At 39.2% G+C, this 27619-nt stretch overlaps 1 protein-coding gene across 1 annotated transcript; it reads left to right on the top strand.

The window, feature by feature from the left end:
* Nucleotides 1-1280: 1280 nt before the first annotated feature.
* On the top strand, nt 1281-23413 carry dmrt1 (doublesex and mab-3 related transcription factor 1). Its single transcript, XM_029509970.1, has 5 exons — nt 1281-1508; nt 2584-2758; nt 4353-4510; nt 10457-10658; nt 23259-23413. The coding sequence occupies exons 1-5, from the start codon at nt 1281-1283 to the stop codon at nt 23411-23413; spliced, it is 918 nt and encodes a 305-aa protein (XP_029365830.1).
* Nucleotides 23414-27619: the final 4206 nt, after the last annotated feature.

Below are 27619 nucleotides of genomic sequence, written 5' to 3'. Positions count from 1 at the left end.
ATGAAAAAAGAGCTACAGTAAATATATTTTAGTGGGATGCTACTCAGATATTATAGTAAAACTACAAGCCCGAGGCGATATCATAGCAATCCCTCTGGCTCTTATGAACTGAGTTCCATAATAGACTAAAGAGGGACGGTGATGTTAAATCAACATCAAGAGTATTTCAGTTGCAGTTAAGTCAAAATACATAACATAATAAAAAACATAAATTTTTCCACCCGATAATTGTCTGATGTCTGTTTCAGCAGCTACAAAAAAACATATAATAATAATAAATAAATAAAAATTTAAAAAGTGTGGTTTTTGGCATCACAGTTATAAGATTGCATTTTGTAAATGTTGATGGATTTAGCATAGGGAACCATAAATCCTCTTCTATTCTCAGCTGAGGAAGGGACAAGAAAAATTGCAAAGTAGTCCTCAGTAGACTTCCTATTTTGTTAAAGGAAGTCAGAAGTTTTTTACTACCATTTTACTTTCTGTCAAGCCACTTTAGAGTGACCAAGGACTGATCTAAAATCATTAGACTTTTTTTTTTTTTTTTTAAATAACATGAACATGTCTTAAAGATTATGGATGGAAAATTTTAACCTGTTGCTCATTTTATTTTCTTGCATAAGCAGCAATATAAATCCACCAGTATCCGCCTTTCATATGCTTCTATGCCTCTAAGAATAGATTAGAAATTGGTCAAAGAAAACCAAAGAAAAGCCCCAAAAGATTAAGTCCATATTATTTGTGTCTCCATGAACGAATTAAGTATAAAAATAAATCTGTTTTAAAATATTGAGGCTGTAACACATAGAAAACAACATGCTTGGGCGAAGCTATTATTCATTTATAGAAGAAATGGAAAGCTGCAGCCAAGAGCCGGAAAATGCTCCAATAATGTTGATTCTTACATTCTCGGTTATTTATCTCATTAGATTAGAGAAATATTGGAAAATGTTGTTTTTTTAACCTAATATTTGCAGAATTGCAGACCCAATAATAAGAAACACGTGTTATCTGCAGACGGGGGTCAACGGAGGCAGAGCAACAGGCACACATGGAGCTCACATGGAGCTTCAGATAAATCAGAAAGAGAAAAGCTTTGATAATAACTGAAATGCGGAGTGATGGCACTGACCTCCCAGATCTCTCCCCCGCTGCTGGTTTCCTCCCTTTAAAAAAAAAAAAAAAAAAAAGAAAAGAAAAGAAGAAAGGGAGCAGGAGGGCGGAGATGACGGTGACCTTATAGCCGCCGAGCAGACTCCAGGGCCGGGCCACAAGCAGCCATGAGCAAGGACAAGCCGAGCAAGCAGCCGGTACCTGGAGCGGACTGCTCGGGACCTCTCGCCCCGTCCAAAGGCCCGAAACCCCCGAGGATGCCCAAGTGCTCCCGCTGCAGGAACCACGGCTACGTGTCTCCCCTGAAGGGACACAAGCGCTTCTGTAACTGGAGGGACTGCCAGTGTCCCAAGTGCAAACTGATAGCCGAGAGACAGCGAGTCATGGCGGCCCAGGTATCCGTCAGCTCCGCCGGGGCCCCGGAGGGTGTCATGGCGGCCCGGGTAACCGTTAGCGCAGCTAGCTTGACCCCAGCCCGCTGGTGGTGGTGGTGGTGGTGGTGGGGGGGGGGGGGGGAGATAAGAAAAAACAAAACAAAAAGAACAAATTTCAACCGTTTTTGCTTCATAAAATGTTAATACAACACGGATATTTTTTTTGTTTAGCTGGTTTAGTTCATAGTTCTTATTTTGTTGTCTTTACTCGTTATTTATTATTATTTTTTTTGTTGTTAGCACGTTAGCACTAGCTTAGGTGGCGCGCAGCTAGCTTGACTTTATAAAACAATTAAAGGATGTTTTGATTAAATATTGTTGCACTCAAATAAACAAATAAACAAAAAAAAAAAAAAAACCTTTTTGTTAAAATTAACACTCCTGTAAGCTACAATATATAAAACGGATACGTTTTCGTGTTTTTTGGTTGTTTGCGGTTACATTGGTTTAGTTTTAGTTTGGATTGTGGTTTTTATGATGTAAGATTCAACGAAACTATCTTCAGTATTGATTGATTTTTTTATTATTTTCTTTATTAATCAATTAATTGTTCTGCTCATTAAATGCTAGAGCTTCTATAAGATGTAAATGTCAAACTCCCAAAATATTCCGTTTATTTGTATTTCAAAAGTGGGAATATCAAATGTCATTAGTTAGAAAATATTAATTGAAAAAAATTTAAATGGTTGCAGATTTTATGGTGATAAATCATTGATTAATCATAAAGTAAGCACACTGTATTTATTATACTATGTGATTTTTTTTTTTTTTTTTTTTTTTTTCAAGATATAGTCTTGAAGTAGAAAAGAAAGTACTTTGTATGGTAATAAGTCAAAATTTTCAGTCTACGCTGTATGTTGACATAGTTTATATCAATTATCTATTTTTGTAGGATTGTAATCATGCTCTAATTATGTGTAGTTATTCATTTGTTGCAAGCAGAAGCAGATACTGAGTCCCATCTTCAAAGTCAGTTGATCCAGAGGCAGCAGTTTGTTTTAGTCTCATATCAGACCTTCCCTTTCCTCCTCTGCAGGTCGCTTTGAGGAGGCAGCAGGCTCAGGAAGAGGAGCTTGGGATTTGTAGTCCGCTAACTCTCTCCGGTCCCGAGGTGATGGTGAAGAATGAAGCTCAGGCAGACTGCCTTTTCTCCATGGAGGGACGATCCCTAACACCTACCAGCATTTCCACTTCTTCTCTTGCAGTCACAGGTGAGGTAACATAGAGGTGTTAGTAGTGTGTATGTGAGAGATTATAGTAGGCACCATCTGTCACAGGGCATTCACACGGAAAGACAGAAAACACAACCGCGGGAGGGTAAAATTAAGAAAAGCAACACATGCATCCGATCTCTTGGTATGTGATCTGTTAACTAACAAAGTTAACGAAAACAGGTGAGGGGAGGCTATCGCATGAAAAAATTAAATCAGTAACCACCCAGATGATTCACTGTATAGTGATTAGCACTGTATATGAAGAGCAGTCAGCTGCATTTATTGTCACTTAGCATCTAGCTTGTTCAATGCAAGTGTCGGCCCCTTAGACTTAATAATCCGTTAAAATTTTTTGTCTATCAAATATTGATATGCATTGTAATCATTACAAGTCTGAATATAAAACAGTTTTAACAATCTGAAATATTTCCATAATAACGCATAGAAAGTTGATTTCTTATTTATAAACTTCCTCAGGAGCTAGTTATACACTTGATATCTGATGAGCTGATCAAACAGCAAATCCATGGAATTATTAGTAAGAACCATGTTTTTGCTCAGTGAGCACAATCTACAGAGAAAACTCACCTAATTAAATCATATTTTAATGTAACTAGATCTGTAGGATGGCAGATGTACGCTGTTGTTTTCTGTTTAACAGTAAAACAGTACACATGACAGGAAGGGTTAGGGGCACATAACATCACTAAGATACATTCTCATGGGAAAATAGATGGAAATTGAAGTGTATTTGATGACAGCAGCATAAAAGGGCTCCTTTTTTTTCTCGTCGGGTGGAGGCAGACACAGATACTGTGTTCCCTCTCTGCCTGATAGCAAATTTCAGGAGGTGGGATGTGACCATGGTCAAGGCTGCTCATGTTCTGCTCTGACTTGGCTTTGTCTGTGTGAAACGCTGAACTTTGGGTCCCTGGCTTGGCAACAGAGAAGAAAAACTGTAGAAATAAAGGAGTTGAGCACTCTGTGATTCACTGATGACAAGAGCGGGGGACAACGAATGGCATTATCTTTGGCTTCAGTGGTGCACAGTGTCTTCATTGTGTAAATCTGAAGGATCAGGGTCTGTCTGTGAAGAATGTGACCTTGTTGATAAGGAAAGTACAACAGATGATGAGTAATGATGATTTAATGCTCTTATTTGTCCTAATGCATCCAAGCATACCTCTGTAATAAGATGGTGTGTTGTGGTTGTTATCAGTAAATAAGTTTCCACCTGCAGATGGTGCTGTTCACGGTAGATTAGGGTTTAGGCAACACCACCAGATATGCGCATGCAGTCTCTCTATCCAAAGATCAATTAAATGTTTGCTAGTTAAACAAATAATTTAAAACATTTCTTTTCTCTGTAGGTATCAATACCAGCAAAGGTTAATTTATAATTAAATTATATTTTAACACTATCCCTCAAATTTGACAAATCTTAACAAAACAAAAATGAGATCATAATATATCCTCACCCTTATATTTCACATGGAATAACAATTTTAAAATGCTGACACCAAGCGTCATAATTTAGTTCCTTGACCGATTTTTGGCTCATTCCTTGTATCTTCTGTGCGTTTTGGAGCAGGGAGTCGCTCTGCATCAACCTCCAGCCCGTCGGCCACTGCCAGAGCTTTTACTGAGGGACCGGCCGACCTGCTGGTGGAATCCCCGTATTACAATTTTTACCAGCCGTCACGCTACCCCACCTACTACAGCAACTTCTACAACTACCAGCAGTACCAGGTGACCAACACAAACCACCCTGCTGTTAACTCACTGGTCCCGCTCCTGTTCATACTTCGAGCTGCATTATAATTCATGATCCTGCTTATACAGTATTCTTCAATCCATGTTGATATTTTTACATTTAATCCATTTATGTTTAATTAAAATTAATTTTATAATTTTAACATGTAAATGTAAAGATACACTTCAGCACAATAGAGCCGTTGACGTAGCATTTAAATAGTTATGAGACAGTAAATACCGTCTTCTCAGTGCAAATTCACAAAATTGTTACAGAGCATTCACTTTAAATATTTAGATGTACAGGACAGATCATTAGCCTCTTTACAACTTACTTGTCCTGTTTGTCCATAAATCCAGAAAGTGTCATTGTATTAGAAGTAATGGCATTAAGTATTTGATAAGATACAAAATATGTAAATATTTAAACTTTTATCTGTAGTCGTCTCAGTCCGTAAACTGATTGTAGTGGTTACACAGAATTCAGCAACAACCAGTCAGATGAGTCATATGTAAGAGTTGCTGCTCTGTTTTAAAATGGATTATGCTTGCAGTAAATAATGGACATTTATTTGAGTGTGTTTGTGTGCACATGTCAGATGAGGGACTAAGCTCCTTCATGCCACAGGGAGGACATAAGCTGATTAGCTGCAAGTCACTTGCACATAAAAAAGGTTCAATTCCTTATATCTCAACTGTCTCACTAACAGGAAGCATGTCCGTAAGATCCCCAACTGATTCATCTGAAGAGAAAGAACACAAAAAATTCCTATTTTTCTTTAGTTTCTGCTTCTGAAAAAAACTGTAATGGGAAAAATTTAAATAAAAATTTTAAATTATCGTCCACTACAGCAGCTGCTCATAACATCTGAAAACTAAGTGACCATTAATAAAAACCGTTCCCAATGAAACGTGTGATGCCTAAGTGCATGCATCTATTATGTGACTGCAATATTGCTTGTTTAGCTCCACCATTGTTGTATGTTCCTGCCCCTGAGTCGTTGATAATTTAGCTTTTAAAAAAGGGTGAAAATTTGAATGCAGCATCTAAAGTGACATCTTAAAATCTGAAAGCTGGAAAACAAAAATGTTGTAATCTTATAAATGGCAAATGAATTAGTTGGTTTGTTTCACTTTAATTAAAAGTGAAAAGTATATTGCACTGAGAACAAACCCTGTGCTCATGGCTCATGAATGCGCAATCTTTTCTTTGCAATCTGCATCACTTAGTTTTCCTTGGAGTTGTGTGATAGTGTCTGTATGAATGTGGGGAGTTACCGTGAAATGTACACATGAGAAAATGATGCCAAACATCCCACCACACACACACACACACACACACACACACACACACACACACAGAAGGTCCTTCCATCACCCATCTGTATATTCACTCTGATTTATGATTAAATGTATCTCTCTTGTGTCAAATGAGATGAGCTTGTGCTTGAAGCTAATTATATCTATAACTCTTCAGTGTTGTCTGACGGGGAGGTTTGTTTTTTTATGAACAACGTTTGTCCATTGACACCCTTCACTGCCAATCCCCCACTCCTACCCCCCTCTAGTTCCCCCCAATAGCAACATCTAGTTTTGGGGTCACTGCCTCTGCTAACCTGCCAGCGCACAGCGGAGCCTGAATTGCAAAGGTTAATGGTATTGTCTGTCGACAGAGGGTAGAAAAAAACGCTACGCCTCACCGCTCGAGGGAGAAAGTGAGCAGATTAATGCTAATCAGTTAGCACTCTTTAGCATAATTTAGCCATCCTCCGTTGTGATTTATGATATTTTCAGTGAAGTTGTCAGGTTGAGAGGGCTACGTGCTGTGGTTATTCAAATTCAGGGACTGCTTTTTATTTATCCGCATGAAGAGCTGATTGCTTGAAGATGTATTTCCAATACACAGATGCACAATATGTAACTAGGTTCACAGTCATAACGATTAAATGTGATGGAATCATTTTTAATATTAGTTTATCACTGAGCTTTTCTTTTTAGTCTCCTCTACCTGTCCTAAACTTCCATGATTTAATGGACTCTGCTCAGTTTTAACATCCCAAACTCAAGTCATTATCCTTGAGATATTAAATTTTGATTTTGTCTCTATATTTACCACGAAGCACCCAGCGCCACGTTTGTTAGTTTTTGTTTTTATTCTTTCTTTCTTTTTTTTTTGTAATGGGTGAGCACTTCTCAGTCGGTGTTTGGCAGTGACATCTTCTGTATGTGACTTTTGCTCATTGCAACATCTAGAAAAATTGTATACGACTACTTTCATTATTTGGATAGGTATATGAAACCGAGTCCCATGCCGGTCGTAATGTAATATTTATATAAGGTTTCTCTGTACAGTGGCCAATTAATTACAATAAATAAGCAGATATTGAAGTGTGCGTATACAGTTAATCTACTACATTGTTAGATGAATCTGTCCCAGCCTGTAAACAAAGCTACAGTCTGCATACAGAAAGCTTTCCTTTTAGCATTTTACCTTAATACAAGTACACTGTGGTTGTGTAGTTGATGGGAGCGGTGTGTTTGCAGCTTGTTGAAGGATGCTTATTGATTTTGATTACAATTAGAGCAGTTGCAGTAGTTTCCACTGAAGATGAAGGAGCTGCAGGTCTGATCAACAAAGGCTCCACTTCACATCACTCCACCTTGTATACGTCTGAAAATATGGTGTGTAAATATTCATTCATTCATCTTCCATCGCTTATTCCATTCCTGGGTCACAGGGCGTGCCGGAGCGAATCCCAGCTCACATTGGCCGAGGGTGGAGTCACCCTGGACAGGTCTCCAGTCCATCACAGGGCTAGCACACAGAGACAGACCGACCAACAACCACTCACACTCAGAACCACAGACAATTTAGAGAACCTAAACATGATGTCTTTGGGCGGTGGGCAGGAAATCCACACAGGCACAGGGAGAATATGAAAACTCCACACAAAAAGGCCCCAGGCCGGGAATTGAATCCTTCTTGTTGTGGGGCAACAGCACTAACCGCTATGCTGCCATGCTGCCCGGGGTGTAAATAAGATGTTTTATTTGTAATTAATCATGTTTCAGTCAGCCCTTGTGGTGTGTTTATTGCAGAAGTTCATAGTGCAGTGATTTTGATTTATCGGTCAGCACATCGTCTGGACAAATCTCATTTATTTATATGGCAAGTTCCTAATTAGTTACAACACTGTCTTCATGCTAAATTGTGTTGTTATTTATTTTTTATTTTTTTCATCATCAATCAATTTTTTTGCCATTTTGCAAGAAGTCCATAGGATTTAATTTGCTAGTTTATGTTCTTCGGTCAACATAATTAAAATGTCAATCAATTTCCTTTCATTAAACAAGTTAATCTGATAGTAGCCCTTATAATAACAGACTGATCTGCAGGCTTTTCACTCTTTTCACTGCTAAATCAAAGCCCAGAAGGAAACACAGAGTAAGGTCTTTTATCAGCGTAAGGCCATCTACCCCCTCCTCTCCTATTCTGTGCTCTCAGCGGTGCTTGGCAGTCATGCAGGTGGACAATGATAATATAAGGGTGGTGTAGAGCTTCCAGACAGTAGATGGTGCCAGATAAGGAGACAGGCCCTCTCAGGGAGGTAAGGAAAGTAGCCCCCCCAAGAGTCCACCAAGTTTGCCAGGGAGTTTATGCAAAGGCACGTATTATTAATGTTTGCAGTAATTGCAAAAACCTCTTTTAGTGTTAATCTTACTTTTAACAATTTCTCTTCTGTAACTGAGGTGATCTGAGGTCAGTCCACCCACCTCTGTACATGACGTGGGTTTTTGTTTTATTTTTTTTGTTGTTTTAATCTTTAGGTAATTTATGCTTCTGAAAGCAAAAGTGTTGCGTGGGTACAATAGAAATATTTTTTTAATCTCAAATCTGCTGATGGACCTGCGGATTTGTTGTTTCTGCCTTTAGTCTAAAAAGAGTATTGAGACAAAGTGTGTAACAATTGTGTAACAGTGTGTATCACAAAAGATCTGGTGCAGTGATGCTGAAGAGTCAGTGTTCAGGATGAGTCTGACTTTTCTTTTATGGTGAAAATCACTCAACAGCTGCTCATCAACCCTAAAAGGTGAATCTGATCACTAGAACGAGGCCAGAGTGTAATTTGACAGAAAACTGCAGGCGATAAGTCAATAAAACTATGCTCAAAAGAATCAGCGTTATCGTGGAGCTCAAGCAGTTATGTTTGAGTCCCCACAGTGTCTGAGCCTCACTGGGTTTTCTGTTGAACACTGGCAGGGAACTAATGATCAGTTGCTTAAACGCAGAAGGGCGGAAGTCCTCTTAGACTGTAACAGACACACTTCCATGTTGACAGACTGACTTCACCTTGTTCAGAGTTGATTTAATTTACATGAAATGCTTCAGTCATCAATCGAATGTCAAACCAAAGGCGTCAGGCCAGGATTCAAACCCAGAACCCCCCTGCTATGAGGCCACAATAAGGTCATGATGATCCATGTCACGCCTGAAGACAGGTTTGAACAAGAGGAAAGATTCTGACACGTCTCTGAGTAGATACAGGTATGTCGAAGGATAACTCAGACTAAACACGTTCTGACTTAATGAATTTACATAGTTAAAATGGCATTCATCTCACCGACGGTTTTATAAATCCATGAGGCATCTCAATGTCAGTTTCCATATGAGAATATCGAAATATGAAAACAAAACTTTATTTTGTGAGCAACTTTCATCAAGATTTTTGTTCCGTGCTCTGTGTCCTGCAAAACCGTAAGCTTTTTGTACGTTCTAGTCTCCAGTCCAATCTTTGTTGTATTTTTCACAGCCTAATACAAGAGCTGAGTGTAGCTTAAATAACAGTTTATAAAGCTGTCGGAGAATTGATGGTGTGGACAATACGGGTGACATATTACAGGCTGACAGAAATCAAATTCCATAAAAGTGAAATTGAAAATCCTCTGTGAGGCAGCATTGTTGCTGAGTAGACAGCTCATTTTAAAGTTTTCAGTGGGCTGCAGAAAGGCAGCAGTGTGTTGCAGCCTGTTTTTAGAACAAGGCAGGGATCTGTGAAATCAAACACAGCAAATTTTCTGCCACATATTGTTTTATGTCTGTATTTCTTCTTGTCACTTTAAGGTGCAACCCTGTGAATATCTGACACTTTGAATTCTACGTGATTGCTGCTTTTACTCTATTTGTGAACATCAAATTTAGAAGATTTTTTTACATTTGCAGAATGTGACAAAACCCTGATGTTTGTGAAATTGCGTCATGATTTGTTAATGGGAGAAAAATTAGTTTTTATCCCTAGACATAGTAACACATGAAGTGCAGAAGTTGTAACTTGTGTTATTTTGTTGATGTATTCACCTTGAGTGTGTTCCTGTAAAGAATAAACTGTAGCTTCTTTTACAAACAATGAAATGATAAAAAAAAAAAAGAGTTTTGTAATCGAAGATTAGCTTCTAAGAACAGAGTGTAATATGCCTCTAAAAACCACTGCACTGTTTTCCTCAAACTTTTATCTGCCACTATTTGCGGCATCACCTCATGGCCATATGGTGACACACATCACCGTCACATCAACAAACACAGAAGAACTTTAGAGCAACTGAGAATGAAATGATCTATTTCAGTCTATTGAATTTTTATAAATGACGTTAATCAATTTCATGATAATATGACAGTCTCTAAGTCCAGAATCTGAAATTGTATTTGCTGCTTTTCTTTGATATTGTTGGTCAATGATGGTCCAAAAAGCATTAAAGAGGAAGATAATTGAAAGAATAAGTGATATTCTGAAAAAGAATTAAAAATGCAGTTTTTAGTCTTAAAATAATTGAGTGGAATTATTAGCAATAGTGTTTGTTGTTTATATAAGCAGGTCTGGAAATGAAACACATTGTTATTATTAATTTACAAGAATTTGTGCGTTTTTATTTTCTGATGTGAAGCAGATGCCCCATGGTGATGGCCGTCTGTCTAGCCAAAACATGTCCTCTCAGTACCGAATGCACTCCTACTACCCAGCAGCCACCTACAGGACTCAGGGCCTGGGCTCCGGCACCTGCATGACATCTCTCTTTGGCAGCCTGGAGGACAACAGTTACAACAATAACAACAACAACAACAGCAATTGCTCTGAGACCATGGCAGCCTGTGAGTGCGCACAAAAAAACTGCCACACACTGTCAGAAACACACACACACACACACACTTCTCAGGCCCCATAAAGTTTTACCCAGACTTTATCCACAGTGTGTTTAAGTACATTCAAGGGAGGATTGCACTCAAGTCAAGAGTGCCATAAAATTTAGTAGATGAAATTAGTCAGAAGTTTAGAATTATTTATTTATTTGTTTATTTTTGCCTTTACTACACTTTTTACTTTTTACTTGTCTTAAAATACACGACTGTGTATTTGTATCTGACGCCAGCTAAACTCGTGTGTTGCAAGGATGACGAAGCATTACTTAAAACTGTGTTCGCGCAGAGACGTGACCGTGCAGCCGTGTTTCATCTTGTTGTGTTTAAGGAGGAATTAGATCTGATCTGACTTTGGATTTCTGTTCCTCTACATCGCCAATCTCAGAGTGTGATCTTAGCTGGTTGAGGCCACAGGTTTTCTTTCTCAATCCCTCAATTATGTGCATTGCTTAATATGTCCAGGAAAGTATTTGTTTATCTTTGCAAAGAATGCATGTAAGTGCATGATGACAGATGGATAAGAGAGCAGAGAGAGGAGGATACTGGACGTATTGGCACGCCTCTGCAAACTGAACATAATTAGCAGTTTAAGTGTGCATCTGGAGGATAAAAATGGCTTAGTCACTGACAAATTGGAGATAAATTTGCTAGTTAACGAGAAATGACTTAGAAATCGCTGTCTGAATGTTGTAAATGAAACCAAATCAGACCTCAGATCGATAGTTGAAAAAGTGTTGCTCTCTCTATGTGTCTGTACAGCCTTGGTGAAAATCACTCATTACACCAACTGACCTGTTCTTTCTTCAGTTTAAATCCACCAATTTCAAGCCCTAATTCAGACTGGAGTCTTTGTTTGACCAAACTACTGCAGTCCTCTGGTTGGCTGATGTACAGAGTATCTATGTATCTGTGTACAACGAGCTGCATGTCCTGTGGTCACACACTCTGAAAGGCTGTAGATGAATTTACCAATGCACCTGTCACACATTCAGGTGTGCAGATACAGACTATTGAGCTAGTCATAATTTCATTGAATTTAGTTTTCTCCTCTGTTATTACACATTTAAATTTGCTCTCAAAGTTGTTTAAAATTTAAAGCAAACAAAAGAGACCAAGCAGTTTTGGTGATGCATGAAAATTTTAACAAATTAAAAAACAAAAAAAAATCATTGATTGTCTTATATCATCACCCAGCTCAGTTTGTTCTTTTTTTTTTCACATCTGGAACAAAGACGTCATTTTGTGGTTGCTTTACCATACCAAAATCATATTTGGACATTGGGGGAAGGTGTCATCAGCACAACGTCAACATCCTTCTTTTACTGAAATAGACTACAGACACCACCAGCATCACAAACCTAAAGACCCCCGCATCTCCCCTTTGTGCCTGTATTTTGTTTATGACTTTCACCTGTCCTTTCCCTGTGAGGGTCCCATGTCAGCCTCCTGCTGTGGACCGCCATGCTCCATTACAGGATAACAACGCTCTCAGCGGGTGGTCCCACATTTGGTGGTGACACAGACTCCTGCACCAGAGGAAAAACAAAAACCTAAATCTGAGTTTTTCCAACCTCTTCTTTTTTTTTTTTTATTATCTAGTGCTTCACCCCTCACAGTGAAGAAACAACCGTTTGCAACAACTCGTCACTGGTGGCATATTAAAATTATAAATAATGAACAAAGCAGTCCATCAATCGAAGCTGGATCATGAAGCTTTAAGCCAGGCCACAGTCATCAGTCATCACAGTGTCCAAATTAATGACAGGTATTAATCCTTGTATCCGTCTTTGGAAACACGGGAATGTTTGGGAATCTTTCATTGTACTCGCTCTTGTCCGCCTTATTGTACATAATAGGGAAGTAAAAAATGTAGACAAAATTAAACATTTTACAAGAGAAAAATCAAAGGGGCCATTTAAATGTAAATCATCTCACTTCTTTTGTCCAAACCTTCTGGGTTGTTTTTGTTGTTGTTGTTGTTGTTTTAAGTTTTTTAGTTTATCGTCTTTAATAACAGGATGGGGGATCAGAGGGAGAACAGAGTGACATTCCTATGGAAAATGTTTTCAGTGTTGAGATCTTATAGAGCAGGTTTGGTGGAAGGAGATTGCCTGGCTGTGACTCAAGTTTGATTCAGCATTTTAGCAAGTTGAAACATTTGGTACAAGTCTTGCCACTCCCAGCGTGCAGGGGAGAGTCACTTCTAAACATCTTATGATCCTTTCAGCAGTAGTTTCATAAATACTTTGTCAGCGGGCACAAGCGTGAGTGTGAATGGTTTGTCAGCCTTGTGATGGACTGGCGATTCCCTGGTTTTATGAATATTCCCAGAAAACAAAATGATGTGTTGAAAGTATTTGTTTTGGCTGAATTAAAAATATCAGTATATATCCCAGAACTTCAGAAAAGCTTTAAAGTTGATTTTGTGATTAATTGATTATCAGCTCCTCACTGATTCGTTGATAATAGAAAAACTTGAAGCTTTGTATAAACACCAGCAGCAGCTTATGAAAGGAGCAAAGGCTAATTCAAAGAAAATGTCCTTTTTACATTTGTTTCAGCGTGTCAGAATCCAGCCGCGTCTCCTTTTAAGCCTTGAATTGTTTCTCTTTGACCAAACGTGTTGGGTTCCCTTGGCTCAGTCCTAGAGGGAGAAGTGGTTGTGAGCCTACCTGCCCTCCCCTTCTACCTGGCTGCCAAACAACACCCTGTCAGATTTATCTCCCTCCGTGGATAAGGCTAATCAGTTGGCCAAATACAGAGATCCAAATAACCTTCAGGAGTGCCACGCTGTCCTTTCCCCTCCCTCTTCTCCCCGCCCTCCCCCTCTGCAGGCCCCGCTGTCTCCGCAAAATTGCCTTCTGGAGTTAGTGAGCGGGAACAGTTAAGATTTACAAACAATGATGAAGCTTGTCATGCGTCTTTCTCCATCCGTCACGGCGGGCCGGGCGGAGCTGTGGGTAGAGCCGTCCCGGTGTTCTTCATAAAAGCCAGCTCTCTGTGAAATACGCCCCCGGTCGGCCTGTTTACTGCCCCGCGCTCGTCAGCAGCCCCGCCGCCGTAAATCGCCGAGCGGGAGGTGACAGCGCAGTCCATCAAACTCCCACCCCACCTCGCTGCTGCCCTCCCAACATCTCACCTCACGCTGCCCCACCACCCACCCCCCACCCATATACACACACACAGACACATACACTCACACTGTTTCTCCACCCGCCCCACTTCTCCACAATACGCAGGGAGGCTCAGATGAGCTGCCCCAAAAGAGTTATGGCTGTTTCAGTCTTACAGGAGACAGCTTCGAGACGACTCCGTCCGTGTTTATGTTCCTTCTTTTCTGTCCTTGTCGAGACTTTTGCAAAATTTCAAACTGCTCAAAGTTTCCGAGCTGACAGCCCAGCAACTTTCCTTATGTGTACTTCTTGTTCTCTCCTTTTTTTCATTTAGAAAATAAGATTTATATTTAAGTCAGACTTTAATTGAGCGGCGCTGTGGTGGCTATACGTTTGTCTGTTTTGTTATATTGGTGTCAGCACACAGCGTACAGTAATTTAAATGCAAATCAGATTGTTGAGGTATTGCAGATGTTAATCCTGCTAATCGATAGACCTGTGTGAGCCCATTAAGTTAGAAATCCATTACTATCTTTCTAGATGATATTCTATTGATTTTCCTGGCTTCAATCTATACTATACTGTACACTAAAGTGAGTTACTGCGTATAAAGTCCGTCATTTCAGGTTCTCAGAGAGAAAGAAAAAAAAAAAACAATAGAGAGATCGGCATCAGTAAGTTTCTTTGTTTCGTGCGTAAAAATGGGCTTTACCTGCTTTCAGATCAGATTACTTCAAATTTCACTCCCATACACCTAAACAGTAAAGGAAGTTCCCTCACACACACACATTGTATATACCTGAACACACACTCACTGGGGCCACACTCATTCTGGAGATGTCAAAAAGGCCTTTCGCTCTTTTGGATTTATTAAACCTGAAACTAATCGGTACTTCGAACCCAAAGGGTGACCTTTTCAGAGGAAGTGCTGTTTCATGCCATGTAGCAGCCAGAGTTCAGTTCCCTGGTCACTGACATTCAGAAAACATCAGTCACCTTGCTGCACGTGCTGCTTGTTGTTCCATCACCTGATAGAAGCAAAGGTCTGAAGATGGCCGTTACTTTGGCTTGTGGTGCAGTATTTGTGTTTGGACTACTGATGCTGTGGATTGTTATTATCCCCTTAAATGTTAGTTTTTGGTTGGTATTATTGCTTTGAATGTTTTTAGGCTCTGTTTCAGATTTAAACTTGAGTCTTGTTGAAACACTGATCACATGTCATCTAGTTGTCCAAAAAGAACATGTTTACACAATATTATGAAATATCTACTTTATTAGTAGAAACTTTGTGTTGAATTTTAACACAAAAGAAACAGAAACATTATAGTGCTCTTAAAGAATTAGTTCACTAAACAAATATTATATATAAAGAAATATAAATATAATATAAAGAAATCAAAAGGGAAAAAAAAAAAAAAAAAAAAGATGAGACTAGAGAATGCCAGTTTCCTAAATACATGTGAGCATGTCACAAACAACATCACAAACAGACCAGGGCTTTAAAGGGGCACCTTATAATAATTTGTCCAGTATGCTAATAAAGCCAAGAAAATGTTCACAGATCCTGTTAAAGTCTGACCCGTGACTTGATTCCATCTGTAAGTAAGAGCCACCAGTTGAGGTTGTGGCCCTGCTGAGGCCCATCGGACCCCGAGGGGGCCTCTGTTAGTCTGTGGCTGATTGAGTCCTGACTCTTGCGTGGCTTGTCAGGTTGTCTTCCCCACCCTGTGGTGCTGCTAAGTGCCCTGATAGCCTCTGGGCTGTGGACGGGCTAAATACCAGTGTAATTGTCTGCTCAGGGCACAAGCACCTTTGTAATGTGTTGTACAACACCACCATTAACACAGGCCTGGGGCTGTAGAGACATTAAATGGCCAGCGCTGTGTAGTTTATGTCCTCTTCCTCTCACTCTCTATTTCTCTCTCTCTCTCTCTCTCTCTCTCACTCACACACGCACACACACACACACACACACACACACACACCCTTGTCTAGCTTTTAAGCACTTAAAAGCCAATGAGTCCACAGAATTTTTTTTTTTGTGGGTCGTATATGATATTTCAATCCAATGTTAAAATCGGTCTTATTTATGTAAATTTAGCGCAGTCACACAATGTCGCTTTAACCAATAAAAGTAACAATATCTAAAATAAACCCACATTAGTGTGAGACAACAACTTCCTCCTGTTCTGTCACTATAACCCAAAGTTGCTGATAGGTTGTCTTTAATTGTTATTGTGGCAACAAAAAGCAGCAATGCTGCAGGTTTCCCCTAAAGTTTTGTCTCTCAGCCCACTACAGGTGACTCGGGGCTAAGGTGACGACACAACTCAGGGCTAAAACCTCATAGGAAGCTTTTGGACTGTGTTTAAATGAAAATAAATATGATCTGCTGTAGTAAGCACATTGATAATAGAACAATTAACATGATTTCTACTGTATTATTAGAAGTGTGATAACAATTTTAATCTGTTATATGTTATTTCCTTTTTTATGATGAGATAAATAAATATCATAACAAATGGAAAAACAAAGTTACTCTTCTGTCCAAACTGAACACATTTATTGCAGAGATCCGATCTCTTCATTCACTTTATATATCTGACACCTCACATCTGTGCTGGGACATAAATTGGATGTTGCTCTCCTGATAGCGCTGAATAAAACAAACTTGGTTAGTTCCGGTGCATTCCTACCTAATCGTGCTCTTGTAGTCACTTTCCTTGCCTTGTTCTTGAGCAGCAGTGGCAGCTTGGCGCAGATTGACAAATGATGTTGCCTTGGCAGCTCACTGAAACAGCTGAGCGACTTGGATAAACACATTTGGCAGCTTTAGCACCCGCGGGAGGCGTCCTCTCTTCCATCGCAATATATTTCACTCTTCCTGTGTCCTTTAGTTTGGCATTTTTCTTACCCTGTCGACTCACAATGAATCTCTTGTTTAAGACGTAATGATAGAAAAGTCCCGCAAATATTGATCGGCCTCCTCAGCTCATTATTGCATATCCATAACTTTTCGACGGTCCGCGTCAAAAAGCCCAGCGATAGACTGACAGGCCATTTTGTGAGTTGATGGGGCACAGTAGCTGAAGTGGAGATTTAGCATAAGGACGAAGGCCGTGTCACGCCTCTCCGGCAGTCATCTTCACAGGGGACAGATTGGTTAACAATGCAGGAGCAAAGGTTCTTCACTGCTTAATTAGCCTTTGACCCCAACACTGATGCCTTCTGTCAGCCTACGACGGTCCTCTGGTCTCTACAGCTCCATAGCTAATAATGAGCATTTAAGTGTTTTAAACCCCCCACCCACCCCCGTAATGGCTGCATAAGTGACTGCATCCCTTTGAATTGTCTCACCAGCTTCATCGGGGGAGATGGGAATGAGAAATACATGGAAGATTTAACTGCAAACACGGTAAAACAAATTCATGATAATGTGAAAGCTATAATTTGACTCTTTATTTAGTTCTCTGATGAAGGTGTTTGATGTGGCTTGAAATTACCAGTAGCTCAGGCTTCACTACCGACCTTATTGTAAGAGCAGTAGTCATATTTAAGTTTAGGCACTTCTGCCTTTGTTTTTACAACAGCAGCAATAATTCAGATGCCTTAAGTCTTTATGGAAAATTAGATTTGGTTGGTTTAGATTAGGGCAGCATGGCGGCATAGTGGTTAGTGCTGTTGCCCCAGAATAAGAAGGTTGTGGGTTTGGTTCCCAGGCCTGGGGTCTTTCTGCGCCGAGCGTGCATGTGGGTTTCCTCCCACCATCCAAAGACATCATGTTTAGGTTAATGGGTGACTAAATTGTCTGTAGGTGTGAGTGCTTGTTGGCCCTGTAATAGTTAAATTCATGTTTTATTAATCAGAAGTAGTTTTATTACCAGGTTTGTACAAAACATACTAGGAATTTGACTCTGGTGTTTCTGTCTTGGACAAGGGAAAGACAAAAAGAAATAACATGGTAGGGAATTTTTTTTTAGGCTGGGCAGTAAGAGAATTTCTTTCCACAGTCTGTTTCCTTGCCCACCTTTTAAGTTTCGGCTGAAATGTCTCAGCTGTCATTAAACACTGTATAATAGCATTAATTTGTACATACAGTCATGGTCCCCAGAGGTGGAATCATGCATCCTTCTGAAAATCCCATGATCTTTTCAAGGGAGATTAGATTATTTTCATTCTTATTATACCTTCCCTTTATGCTTCTGTATCAAATTTAAATTTCCTCTTAGAAGGAATCAATAAACTTGTTATCTTGCATTCATTGTTCCCAGAGGATCCTAATCCTTGGACTGATTGATGACTGTAATTTTTAGGAGATTTCTTGGAGGGTTTCAATTTAAGTAACTGGAGTTTCACGTTTCAGTTTTCAAACCTGCTCTGTAGGAAATGTAGGAACAATGGTGTTTCTCAGTTAGTCAATGCAAATATGACAGCAAAAATGTGTTAATATCAAAACTTATCTGGCATCATCGCAACTTTATATTGACATCAGAAATTGGTTACGTATGAGACTTGCTGGATTAAGAGTCAGCCAGATAAGATCAGTGATTTGAATCTGAGGGTGAAGGTCTGCAGTGTGAACATCAGCTGAATGGCATGAGCCTCCACTGTTCAGTGCTCAGTATTTAGAGCCTGCCGGCCTGTCTGTTCTTTTACTGAGTTTTCTGGGCCATTAAGTCCTGCTGCTGGGCTGATGATGAGGAGCCATACACTCATATCATTCTCCAGAGTGGGGATCGTCCATCTCTACAAGGGTCATCCTCAGTTGGACACACATGGGACCCTTTCAGACTGGCCAGGGACAATTTTTTCTTTGACACAGCTCGTATCATTTTAATGGGAGCCATTTAATCCCAAGTCAACCTTGTTATGTGACAGGCAACTCTTCATTCTGAAGATTGAATTTTTGTTCCTTTGATATTAGCCTCCTCTAAGTGCCGCTGTCCCTGGACACCGCTCACATTCTCAAAGTAAATTTTGTAAGGTAGCTTGGAGCTTTTGCATTTAACATTGTTACATCTCACAAAAATGTAGTTAACAGCTTCCTTCCAAATGTACACAAATATTTACACCTAAAACAGCTGGTGACCACAGTGCTTCAGACTTAAGGATGCAGAATTCATCAAAAAATAATAATCGAAATTTCAATATGTCCAAACGCAATGTCTAAATTAAAGGAGCTGCTACTTTTTGATGAAGGTAAAATGTGCCACAGCATTGTTGCGCATTGTTGCTACTAAGATAGCAACCTCCAAGTTGTATTCTCCAGACGTAAGGCAAAAGTCAATATAAAAATAAAATTCAAAACAGTAATTCCATTTTAAGTATAATATCAACGTAATTTTTGTTTTTACATATCTTGCAAAATTCGTCAAAGACAAGTGACGGCCCATTGGGTTGTGAACTTCAATTTTAAAGCCTGGAGTTTCTGAAACCATGAGAAGGTGGAGCTGAGAAGTAGATGTCATCTGCTCTGTGCTTTCTCCAGCCACACCAATATGCACAGTCTACTTTATGGTCTATATTCCTCTGTGAGACTGTCACTTAAAAAATTTATACCATGTCCAAATGAAGACTAATGAAGAAATGAGAGACCATAAACGCGCTCATTAAGTGAGAAGTGGGGAGATTTACCCATAGACTTCAATACAGTCTGACTTCTTTTTGTACCCAGTAGTCACAGAGGATGAAGCCTCTTCACTTTTAACTGTCTCTTCTGATAACACAATAAATTCTTCTGAGTATAGTAATCGTTAAGCTAACAGCAAAACTATTGTGTTTTTGCATAATGCAGATTAGTTTGTTTGGAGGTCTTTGACAAACTAATATCATTACAGTTGAACACAGAATTGTGGATGTGTGTGTGTGTGTGTGTGTTAAGCGTTATCTACCCCCATGACCCTTGTGTACGGTGGGTGAGTGTGGAGTATGAAACCCAGAGTGAGAGCTTATCCTCGTTGGATCAGACTGAATTACCATCTCCTCTCACATCTGGGCTTTTGTTCCCCTCCTTGGCAGCAGCAGAAATGATTGCACCTTCATTCACTCCCTCCCTCTCTCTCTGAACGGGACAAGTGGGAGGTTAAAAAAGCTTCCTTTTGTTATTCCAAACAAAGACTGTTTAATAGTTTGGAAATCTTATATAGAACGCTGAGTGACTGGGAAAAGGGCAAAAGTTCATCCAGGAAAGTAAACTCTCTTTCAGATCATACAGTCATCTCTTTCCAAGGCACAGCCTGAGCCTCACATAAATGTTATTTTGAATGAAGCGCTCCTTATTCACGGTGTCAGATGCAGGGATTTCACTTATTTCAGATCACATCTTAAACATAAAGTATCAGCAACGCCTGAATAGAAATAGAAACTGTGGGACCAGTTGTGGCCTTTGAGACTTTAAATAACTTTTTAAGAATTGTCTGGTGGGACATTTTGCTAAAATTGTTGACTTTTGGCTCGTAACTCAAGAAGGAAGGTTTTGTGTTGGTTTGGTTTTAAGTAACACTGTAGTAAGTGGTATTGATGTGGAGGACTCAACGACACAGTCAGCACATCGTTGAGTGAAGAGCACACAGTCATTTTTAAAAGTATTGGCACCTTTACACTTACACACAGATAATGCACAGCTTCTCCCAGAGAACCATTGCAATATTACAAATGCTTTATTTCTTTTGTTTGCATTGAAGCAAAGGGGAAAAAAAACACAAATGTGACTTATTGTCATGTGTCAGCACGTCCTTTAGATTGTATAACGGAAATGAATCACTTCATGAGACAGTGAATTAGTTTGTCACACCTCTCTAGTGGAAATTTGCTCCAGGTCTATGTGTTCTATGGGATCCAGGTCAGGACTCTCCAGCACTTTGACTTTAACTATTTTTTAAAGCATGTTCTAGCCCATTGTCATGCAGGAAGACCTGTGACCTGTGACCTCTGATGGATGTCAGACTTTCTACAGATCTAGTGATTTAACAAAACGTCCATTCGACAACTTTTAATCTACAAACATGAGAAATCGGAATTCAACGTCATTTCTGTTTTAACAATTACTGATATGATGGTTGCCTCACTAATGCAATTTAAAATATGCCTGAAAATAATTACTGTATTGAGCTGCTGATTGTTTCTCAGATTGACCAAAGTATTCAGGAGCCTTTTTAAAAACGGTCTCCTTACTTTTTTATATCAAGTTATTAATCGATAAATTTAATCAAAAACAGAAAATGTAGCTGATCATGAAAATAATTTGCCATTTGTTCAATTAGCTGGAGCTTCATTGTCATTAACAGGTTGCTGATGGCTAAATGGGGAACAAGGTTTTCTGCTGTTTCAGACATTAATCTGGATTAAACAGCGGAGCAGAGGACAGTTGGATGCAGCAGACAACATGTGTACCACAGTGTGTCGTGATTTAACATCCCCAGTGAAACTAACACGTCCAGTTGCTTTCAGCCTTTAATTACATCATAGATTTTCTGCTGATGAACAGGCAGAGAATTAACAGTGAACGGGCTAATTCACAGTTGCCCCCCCCCCTTCCACCATTCACATGCTGTTATTGCTGTACAAGTAGATCACTGAGGGATGGAGGGGGTGAAGAAAGCCGGTTGCACTTAGCTACACAAACATTAGTATTAACGATTGAACTGCCAGTTTGGAATTGGTGACAAACTGCAGACGGGCAAAAATTGGAGTCCAAACCAATCAGGAAGTTAATGAGGAGAAAAATTACTCCGCATTTCTCCTCCCACCTCTGCTGAAGAGAGAGAGAGAAAAAGAGTTTAGAGGCCCCATTGAGGCCAATCAAGACAGAGGATTCTGGGAAAAATCAGACATGAGCTTGTGTTAGTGGTAATGTTAATCTCATCAGGAGGCTTTTCGTGGTTAAGATGTATTATCAGAGTTTTTAGTATTGTGGGTTTGTGAAGTATTGTGTTGGCTTCTTCAAGATCAAGATCGTTAGTTAATAGATTAATAAGTTGGTTGGAAACCTGAAAAATTAGAAATTCTCAAAGGCCAAGGTGATACAGAGGCATGTGACTTACAGTTAATGGAACAGAAAAATCAAAAACCATGCTAGTTCTTTTGCATTTTTGCTTTAGAAGTTAGTTGTTTTTTGAATTCCTGATTTATTTATTTTTTTATTTTTAGTTTGATAAAAGTCCACTGCTATTCTGTCCCGTGTCAACTGAAACCTCAGGTAACGGGATGTTACTTTAGGGAACCAGTTACCACTTTCTGTGCCTTCAATTGTCCCCATTTTAATTTTTTATTAATTAAAAATGAGATAATATAAATAATCTTTCACGGTTTCCCAGAGCTCCATGTGACAGTGACACATTGTATGTTTATTGGGCCGGTCAGATCCTCCATCTACCAGTTACTTCATCACAAGACCAAAACGTGAAGCTGTCAGACTTCACTGATGGATGTAACGCAGTTTGATTGAGGTTATAAATGAGGATAACCCAATAAAATCTCAGAGTATGAGAACGAGTATGAAACGTTAGTGACGTGAATGACCGAGCAACAGCGGCAGATCGTTGTTAACCAGCCTCACAGTGCTATTAGTGTGAGTGCACTCGCTGTGGAACGACTGTTAAAATGGGCGGCTGCTCTGTTCTCTGTAATGCTTCTGTTTAGCGTTCTCCGCGTTCCCTCTTTGCTGATTCAATTAGCTATAAATCCCGAGCTTTGCTACGAATCATTTTACCCCGCAGTCATATTTATATCAGGTGAATCCAGCACCATTTGTCCTGCAGTGCTGATGATACGACTCTGCTGTTTTGTCTGTCTCACTATAGTATTTCTCTTCTCCTTCTTATTTACTCTCCTTACAGTGCAAAGACATTTTTATTTTATGTGTGCTGCTGTACTGTCCACCTTCTCCAGGCAATATGAGTTTATCATATTAATGACTTTGAGGAGTATCCAGGAAAAAGATTTGTAGCTCCAGACCTTTGAAAGATTTGAGCTTGATCTGTTTTTATTATTATTACTCTGGGAGGGGGATTTTATCAGTTTTTGGAGATGATGGTGAGGACAGTGACAAATAAATCCACCAGAAGGATTTGATCAGTTCCTTACCATCCAGAATTTCACATTCTGATCTGACGTAGAGGTATTTCACGAGTCCATGCAAGCCTTTTTTTATTTTATGTATCTGATGGGATTCACCAGTTCATTTCTTATCAACAGAAATAGCATATATTAGGTTTAACTCCCTCTATCTCTCTAACTGTAACACCGAAGAAAAGGACACATTGAATATAATTAATATTCATATAACCTATAAACTTTAACTTCTACATAATAAAAATACAATCAGCTGCCTCCTCAAGTAAGCCTAATAAGTCCACACCGACTTTTTTGTATTATTATTCCCCCAACAGATCAGATCTCTGATCAGGACGGTGTGTTTTGTTTTTGCTCGTCTCAGCAGCCTTCTCATCCGGCGGCATCACCATCGGTCACGACTCCGGCATGACCTGCAGGTCCATCATCTCCATGGTGAACTCTGATGTCAAGGTGGATTGCGAGGCCAGAGCCGAGATGGCCAACTTTGCCGCCAGCACCGACAGTGACACCACCAAGTAAAGAGGCTAAGGATGCAACAAAAGCATCATGAAATCAGTCAGGGGAAAAAAAAAAAACTTGATGTTCTTGAAAGACAGTTTTCTAGTTCACTGTTGCTTCTGTTGCATCTGTTGCTCTGTCTGTTCAAAACCACTGTGTTCTGTCGTTTAACCGAGGTTACAGATTTGTGTATTTTAAGTTCATTTTTATTGTCAAAGAAGGTAAATTCAGCAATTCAGCTGCAGAGAAACGGCTGCCAAGCAGAGGTATAAAAAAAAAAAGGCAGATATTGAAAAACTCACTTCAGAATTAGGCACGACAAAGAAATGTACAAATAACTTTCAGTAATCACAAAGCCTTTCTGATTTAATGAACAAGTGCAGTTTTTACATGAAGTGTTTACATGAACAATGAGTTCATTACGATCAGTCAGGTATTAGTGCTCTATTTTTGACAGGCAGATCAAGGAGATAGATTTTCATACATTGGCACTCAGGTTCTGTATGAAATCTGGCCAAATGGAATCAGTGTGTGCCTTCATTTCTTTTATTTTTCACCTCAGCGGACTCTATATAACACTATATAATGTTGTTAATATTGTTGTTAATAACAGTTTTTGAAAATGGCCCAAAAAAAAAGTTGACCTCACCTTCTCAAAAGATGTCCAGACATCTTGGTTAAAATAAAGTTTTATCTAAGCTGCAACAATCATTCGATTAAAGAAGATGGCAGCTTGTAAGATTTAACTTAAGTTCTAAATAATGATCAACAGATTGTTCATTTTAAAGCACCTGGTTGTTAATATGAACACTGAAGGAGTTTGTTCTTGTTGTTTATCAACCGTGATTGTTTTGATCGAAAGTGTTTCCCTGTTTAGTAGAGTCACAGTAAGAGAAATAGCAAGTTTGATATCAAAAAGTACGTAACTTTTGCAGATGTGGATCAGACTGCTGAAGCCTAATTAATCTTGAAGAATAACTTGGAATCACAGATGGATCTTTTCGTGTTTGGCAGCAATTACAGCAGATCAGGGGGCACCTGATGATTCAACAGTATTTAATTTTTTTTTTTTTTAGGACAATTGAAATAAATTCATAACCCCGTTTCTGAACAAAAAGAAATTCATAATTTGGATGAATCTAAAATTAGCTGCTGGTCAACAGTTATTCATCCCTGAACCAAATTCACACTGATTTTGAAAACACTGAGACATCAAAACTTCAACTTCAAACTTTTTTTTTTTTTCTCTTGTGTCTTTACGTTAAAAGTTCAAAGCAGAGAACATCTCTGATAGGAGCGTAGGACGAGTGCGACTCGGGGGTTAGCAGGCAGGTTAGACATGAATCTTTGTGTTGACGTGTGATGAGCACCCATTGTTTATTTATGGCGGCGATGCAGTGGCATCATTTATTCCACAGGATTTGCATGTCTATTGTATATTTAACCCCTTCAGTCAAGGAGGCAGAGATGTAGCAGAGATGATCCAAAAATTCTTACATATCAATACAAGAATTCTTACAATCATTTGAGAAACTTTTCAAGTTAAATATTTGTCATTTTCGGCTTCATACATTTCCTGCTTTTTCTTGTTTTAAGTGATAGCAAATCAAATGTCTTTTGAGTTTTTCTGATGTTGATTCGTTTGAAGATGTCACATTGGAATCTTGGAAATTGCGTCAGGCTGCTTTCTGTTGTTTTCTGAGTTTAATGCAGCGAATAATTAATCCATTTGTCAAAGAAAAACACTAGATAACAAAGACTATTGCTAGTTGCAGCGCTTGTAAACCTTACAGTGCTAGATAGCAGATAAAATAGGTACAACATTTGCATATGAACAGTAATTACCCCAAAATAAACAAATTTCTATAGTTTTTTTGTTGTACTTTTTACTGCATGAGCTATTGAAAGTAATCCTGTTGCCCACTTTTCAGTCTTGTTGTTTAAATGTTAATTAAAATAAACTCAGAAAAGATTTTTTCCCCTCCAACTTTCTGCCGTTATAAGGCCGACCAGCACACCAGTGTAGAGCAGATTCCTTATGTATTTTGTGTTTTATGGAGATTCATTTTGAATTGCATGCTTTGAAAGTGTTTATTTGTGTTTGTGTTTGACTAAGACAACAGCAAAAGTAATTTGGAGTCTTGGAGTTTATGTCGCTACAAGTTTTAAGGGAAATAAAAACGCTCTCAGTGATGGAGTGTAAATGTGATGGCGTGCTGGGAACAACGATATAAAACAGACTCAGAAAATTACTTGTATTTTCTTTCTGCTGCGCTGTGGGAACATTCATTGGATTCTGCCCCCATCTGTTGTAATCAATAACGTGACCATCTTGTTTTTTTATGAAACGCACTTACTCTTAATTTCATCCACCAGTGGTTTTAGAGAGAAGAATGTGGAGTTACCTATACGGCTCTGACATTATAAATCACCTCTTGAGACCAGATTGTACAGCAGTATCGATTGATCCTGATATATCACAGAAATTTACTGTCACTTCTGTTTTCAATTAAAGATACAATCAGTCAGATAATGACTTAATTGGATTTTACAGAAGATTGAGTTTTATTGCCCCGTGCTTTACGAGTTTAGTTAAGGAAGGCCATTTTATCACAGTTGTCAGGGGCGACCGGCTGCCGCCGCCTCGTCCTTCTGTAGCTGCTGCCGTCCTGTGTACAGCGCAGGGGAGAAAGTGTCACAGGATTGGTTTTCCTTGAGCTGCCACCGCCTCCATGAATCATGCCCTCCCATAATAGATAAAATCTGCCCGGATCACACCGTGACACCTCCCGGTGGAGTGATGGCGGCCGGATACAGACGGGCAGCGTGGAGGAGGACGCCGCGAGGTGGAAACCTAAACTTGACACTTAAATTCAAGCACAAACTTTTAGAGCTTAGTTCAACATACACAAGAAAACAAGTATAAAAACAAGAGAGAGGCTCCTGCTGATGCTGCATAAACAAACTTCTTTATATCATTGAAAACATCTAATTCATCCTTCACTCGGAGCGTCGCCTTTAAATATTCAAATGTTAAAATATCACAATATGTTTGTCCCAATTTACCCTTTTATGGGAGAGCTCATTAGAGCTGTCAGTGTTTCTCAGGATTCTAAAGATTTGAGATTTATGTGGGAATGAGACGAGGCAAATACGGTTTTCTTCTCTTTAGGTTACTGTCCAGTTAATTTAACATTTTAATAAACCAGATCAGTAAACATCTAATGTTCATTGCTGAATCCACAAAAGCCTGCTGAATCATCATCATAAAAGGAAGCAGAGTGACCTGGATCACTTTTGTATTCTCTTAATGAACAATTAATACTAAATTCATCACAAAAATGTAAATATTCTTGCTTTTTTTTTTTAAGGTCTAATATTATTATTGTTGTTTCTTAATGTGGGTGTGCTTTCTTGTGGATATGTGCCACCTTTGTAAGTTTGACCATGACAAACGACTGTCTGCTTCTGTAATATCTCCAAGACCTGGACCTGGACTTCGGATATGAAGTAATCAAGGTGATGTGGACAGCAGCTGTCATGTGCAGAGAACAAAACATCAGTGCATATACATAAATGACATCATATATTTTCCCAGTACATTGTACCCCACACTGCACTCTGATGTTCAGTCTTGTTTTGTTCTGCCGCACTTGTGTTTCCAACAGGTGCTGAAATGTCAAAGTATTTTGTGTGCACATGATTCATAAAAACTAAATTACTCTATCAATCACAGGGTTTGTCAGTGTTACAGTGTTAGGTTTGGATTATTAGGTTAACTGTCACAATATTTACTTTCTAATTGTAAGTATCGGTTAGAACTGGAACTAATTAAGTAAAACGATATATGCTATTCATGTAATAAATAAACTGTGTGGGAGGAGTAAGTTTTAATGTGCATTTTCACATAACATTCAAAGGTTTCATAGTCGTTGTACATGAACGTAGAAATACTGAGTTTTAGTAGTTGCGCGTTTTGAATCCGCGCATGCGCATTGCGACGCGTATACAGGACGCACGCGCAGCTTGTCCTCCAAGTGTTAGGCGTAATGGCGGCAGGAGCGGGAAAATCATCCTGAAGGTGAGTCATTCCGCTTCCTTCACGGTGCTGGCTTTATAATCCAGAAAGCTAACGTGATGCCAGCAAGATTCAGAGTCACACAAAGTTAGCATCAAATTTCCCGGTTGGAATCTCCGAGTTACGACTTCCGCCTGAGCGCAAGGAAT

This window comes from Echeneis naucrates, chromosome 9 (genome assembly GCF_900963305.1).
Source record: "Echeneis naucrates chromosome 9, fEcheNa1.1, whole genome shotgun sequence".
NCBI lineage: Eukaryota > Metazoa > Chordata > Actinopteri > Carangiformes > Echeneidae > Echeneis > Echeneis naucrates.
Note: the sequence above shows the minus strand (reverse complement) of the source record. Positions and strands in the feature narration are given on the sequence as shown.